This window comes from Pongo abelii, chromosome 1 (genome assembly GCF_028885655.2).
Source record: "Pongo abelii isolate AG06213 chromosome 1, NHGRI_mPonAbe1-v2.0_pri, whole genome shotgun sequence".
Classification (NCBI taxonomy): Eukaryota; Metazoa; Chordata; class Mammalia; order Primates; family Hominidae; genus Pongo; species Pongo abelii.
In genome coordinates, this window is record NC_071985.2 from 132,371,056 (window position 1) to 132,375,801 (window position 4,746).

General features: G+C 49.5%; 1 protein-coding gene across 1 annotated transcript; it reads right to left on the bottom strand.

Annotated features, from left to right (window-relative positions):
- Positions 1–593: 593 nt before the first annotated feature.
- GPR88 (G protein-coupled receptor 88) lies at positions 594–2,806 on the bottom strand. Its single transcript, XM_024232480.3, has one exon. The coding sequence runs from the start codon at positions 2,745–2,747 to the stop codon at positions 1,593–1,595; it is 1,155 nt and encodes a 384-aa protein (XP_024088248.1). The 5' UTR covers positions 2,748–2,806; the 3' UTR covers positions 594–1,592.
- Between the last annotated feature and the right edge of the window lie 1,940 nt (positions 2,807–4,746).

The following is a 4,746-nucleotide window of genomic DNA, read 5'->3' on the forward strand; positions in this document are numbered from 1 at the left end:
TGATCATTAAAAATTATTAAAATTACTTTCTTCCCATTTTAATTTGATAAGGTGATTTCACACAATTTTGCATTTCAAATATTTCTAAGTAAATTTAGTAAACCAAAGATGAATATGACAAATCTCAAATAATATGTTTTAGAACACTTTCCCATTTGAACTGTTCACTATATATGACTGAGTTTATTATACCTCCTTCAACATATACGATATTAATGTTAAATGTCATGGTAATATATATGAACTACATAAAAGCAGTGTTGCTTTCTAACGTGTGGCTTGTTTAAACCCTAAAAGAGCACAGATGGCTTTGCTGAGCCAAACCATATTATTGATCCATCTTGACTGTGATTCCACTTGTGAGATAAAGTCCCAACTGGGAGCTTTCTCATAAATTGGGTCAAGACAGGAAGAACTCTAGGTAGCCAGAGGTGTCTCTGTGTCTCTTTTCAAATAATTGAAGGCCATTTCTTCTGGTGTCTGGAAGAAGTAAAATATCCTTGTCTACCGGGTATTGCTTTAGTATACCACATGCCCAATAAGTTCTAGCATCTAGGAGCATGCAATAGCAGCTAATATTAGCTATGCAGTCATGGTATTATTAGTGTTTAATTATATCATGTGCATTGAGATATTTTAAATGTTAAAGAGAAAACAGAAGGACTTATTCTTCTTAGCAACCATTATAGTACAGAATGTTCAAAGCTGCAATCACATTCATAAGGCAAATAAATTGGTTACAAAATGAGGGTAGCAACAAGTGTGCATGCTATAGAAAATGTGAAACGGTACCTAAAATAGATAATCACCTTATTTGTTTTCAAAATTCCAGTGCTGGCTCTGACCATCAATTATCAAACTGGAAAATTTTCACTTTAACACGCAACGCCAATTTTCAGTCTTCAGAGTGCAAAAAAAAGGAGCATAAAATAATTTTTTTTCTCACTGGCTAAGATTCTACCTCATTTGAGAAAGACTTTATTAAAAACCCTTTTAAGAATAAAGGGCTTGAGGTCTTAATGGCAACTCATACTGGTGGGCACACCTAGGACTTCACTGCTCCAGGGTGATATACAAAAACTAAATGGTAAGAGAAGCATCATCAAAGACAGGTTACTTTCTAAAATACTTTCTACATATTGTTTTCCTTCTTCGATGTTATTTCCTTTGGCTCATGCACACTCAAGGCGCTTCATATATAAGACGATGAAAGTGGGAAGGGTTATACATTATGAAAGCTCTTTTTCAAAAACAAACTGTGTCGAAATAAATTAACCGGTTATTTTAAAATGCCAGTTTGCAAGTTCTTCAAGTCTCTGGTGTTTTGACTTTAGGATTTCTCTAAAACACAGAAACAAAGGGTAAAAATCAGGTGGCCGTCCAAAATGACTTCGGGCGCTCTACTTAGAGAGACGCCTTGGTTCAGGTAGCAGGTAGCCCGCTGGGGTCGAAGGCCTCATTTTCCCCCGATCTATTGGGCTTCGCGGCGGGAGTCTTCGTTCAGGCAGGGGATGCCTTAGGAGGGAAGGAGGCGACGGTGACCAAGGACGTTGGAAGCCGGGGATCTCCGCTTCCCTCGGGCCCCGGCTAGGTTACCAGTGCTGGCCCGCGGCGCGGGTGCCCAGTTGCGCCTGGGACACTGCGGGCACGGCTGTGGCGGCAACGGCAGCGGCCGCCGCGTCGCCGACACCCGGCAGGACTGAGCGCACGGAGCGGCGGAACTCCTCGTTCCTCCACGTGTAGAGCAGCGGGTTGAGCGCGGACAGGGCGCAGCACAGGAGCCAGCTGGCCGCCTGCACTCCCCAGGGCACCGGCAGCGAGAAACCGCTGGCCAGGCTCACCCACACCAGTGGCTGCGTGGCCAGCAGGAAGACGCAGCAGAGCAGCAGCACCGACAGGCCGCTGAGACGCCGCTGTGCCCGCCGCGGGTGCAGCGCGGGCGGCAGGGGCTGGGCCTGCGCCGGGTGCGCGGCGCCACCGGGGCCCGGCGCGTGCTGGGCGCCCGGGAAGGCGGCGGCGGCGGCGGCGCAGCCGGGCAACTGGTGCAGCAGGTGGAAGTTGAGCACGCTGACCCGCTTGACGCTGACACGCACGCGGCGCACGATGCCCAGGTAGCAGTGCAGCAGCAGCGCTGTCTGCGCCAGCAGCGCCGCGGCGGCCAGCAGCGCCGGGTAGTGGACTCGCGGTGGCGCGGCGCCGGGCCGCGGTGCCCAGGGCGGCAGCAGCAGCACGAGGCCCAGGGCGAGCGCCCAGGACAGCGCCAGCATGCCCGCCGTGTGGCGCCTCTGGTACAGCGCCTGGTAGGTGGCGGGCGCCCGGGTAATGAGCAGGTAGCGGTTCAGGGCCACGAGGCAATGGGATAGGAGGGACACCGTGAGTCCGAGGCCCAGCAGCCCACCCCGTAGCAGGCGGTAGCTGCCGCCAGCGCCGTCCCAGTCAGCAGGGGGCTCCGCAGAGCCGGTGGGCAGGAGCCCGAGCACCGCCTCCTGCGGCATCCAGAGGGCGCAGACGCTGAGGTCTGCGGCGCAGCCGTTCACGATGAAGGCGTTGCTGGTGGTCTGCAGCTTTCGGAAGGACGACACGAGATAGATGACCATGCCGTTGGCCAGCGTGCCCCCGATGGCCAGGCCCGAATACAGGAGTGACACCGGGATGCGCCGGCCCGCCCACGACTCCTCTTCCTCGCAGAGCAGCAGCAGCGAGCCACCGGTGGTGGAGGAGGTGGATGTGGAGGAGGAGTTGGTCATTCTGGCCAACTCTTCACACCTCCCTCGCTAGCGTCGGCTTCTGGCAGCGCGGTCCATCCTGACACTTTCCTGCCTGCCAGAAGGGCAAAGACATCCCTTCAGCCCTCTGCCACCGACACAAAAGGCTGAAGCAGAATAATGGGCTGGGGGAGGGGGAGAAAGGGAGCTCGAGGAGGACGGGGGTGGCAGATGACAGGTGCCTGCCTCGGAAATGACTCCAGAGCCAGGGGAAAGGCCACTTTGCATTGCATTCAGCAGGCATCGGGGAAGCCTTGGGACAGAGCAATACCCAGAACAGTCTCCTCTTTTCCCCCAACACACACACACACACACAGAGAGAGAGAGAGAGAGAGAGAGAGACAGAGAGAGAGAGAGAGAGAGAGAGAGAAATGTTGCCAGCTGGAGGACCTAGTTCCAGGAGAAAGCAGAGATATCCCAGCTGGGGAAAATCCCATGGGAAAGAGGTGAAGGGTACCTTGCGTTTAGGCTGGTCCTTAGCCCGTGTCTCAGAGGGAGGGATGCCAGGAAATACCTCCTCAGCAACAGTATCAGTGGTCCAGAAATCAACAGGAGAAACTCAGCTGGGATCAGTGCCAGGAGCAAGTGCCCGCTTCTCCCAAGCAGCATCCACACACATGGTCCTGGGCAGGAACTAGCAGCTGCAGGGAGACTTCTCAGCTGGTATCAGGGCTGGAGAAAGTAAAGTGGCGGGCTGCAAGCCCAGGGGGGTGGGCAGGCAGGCAGCAGCAGCAAGAATGCTTGGCTGCAAAAGCAGAAGCTGAGCTCAAGAGGAGAGCACCCTGTGCTCCGAAGCAAGAGTGGTGGCTGATGTGGTGAACCCACTCGAAGCTCTCTCCTGCTTAGTTATACATCACCCAGGGAAAAGACAGCCTTTCCACGCTTGGCATGAATTATTCAATAGCTTCCAACTTGTAAAAGGAAGAAAAATATCTTGCTCAGAAAGTCCTGTAGTTAACAAGTCTCTCTGTCTTTTCTCTCTCTCAATCACCTTATTTTTCATCCTGTTTCATTTTTCTTTCTGTCCTTTTTTTTTCTTCCCTTCAATATTAGAATAAAATTTAATATACCCTAGAGTATTTCATCTCAGTCTGATGCATTTTGTGGGCAAGATTTTTCTGTGAGATAAATATATTCCCAGTACCCAGGACGGATCTCTTTATTCCCACATTTTTTAACGAGAATTGCTTTATGCACTACTTGAAATTCATTTTTCTTTGGTAAAGTGGAACATAGATAATTATCCACAGAAAATCTCCATTCCTCAATTTAAATCGCACTTTCAGTGTTTTCTCATCAACAAACTCCTTTCCAGAGTTTGTCTTGTGTTTTAGTAATGAAATGGTTAGGGGGTAAAAATGAAATGGGCAAAAGATTTAAAGCAGATGTCAGTGGTACATCTAGACAATGGAATATTATTCAATGCTAAAAAGAAATGAGCTGTCCAGCCATGAAAAGACATGAAGGAATCTTAAGTGTGTATCACTAAGTGACAGAAGCCAACCAGAAAGGACTACATACTGTATGCTACCAACTATGACATTCTTGAGAAGGCAAAACTATGGAGACAGGTAAAAAGACCAGTGGTTGCCCGAGTTAGGGGGAAGGGAAGAATGAATAGATGAACACGGAAGATTCTTAGGACAGTGGAACTACTCTATATGATGCCATAATAGTGGATCTGTGTACTTATAAATTTGTCCAAAGTTGCAGAATGTGAAACACCAGTGTAAGCCATGGACCTTGGGGAATGATGTGTCAACGTACATTCAATTGGAACAGACGAACCACTCTGGTGGGGGATTTTGATAATGGGAGAGGCTATGTATGCGAGGGGCAGGGAGTATATGGGAAATCTCTGTATCTTTCACTCAAATTTGCCATGAATCTAAAATTACTCTAAAAAATCAAGTCAATTTTAAAAAAGGTATGTCGGGGGAAAGCAAGAAAACTGAATAATCCACAGTGTGAACAAAGATGA

Excerpts from the sequence above, each read along its gene's own strand:
- GPR88 (XM_024232480.3), bottom strand. The coding sequence starts at position 2,747 with ATGACCAACTCCTCCTCCACATCCACCTCCTCCACCACCGGTGGCTCG.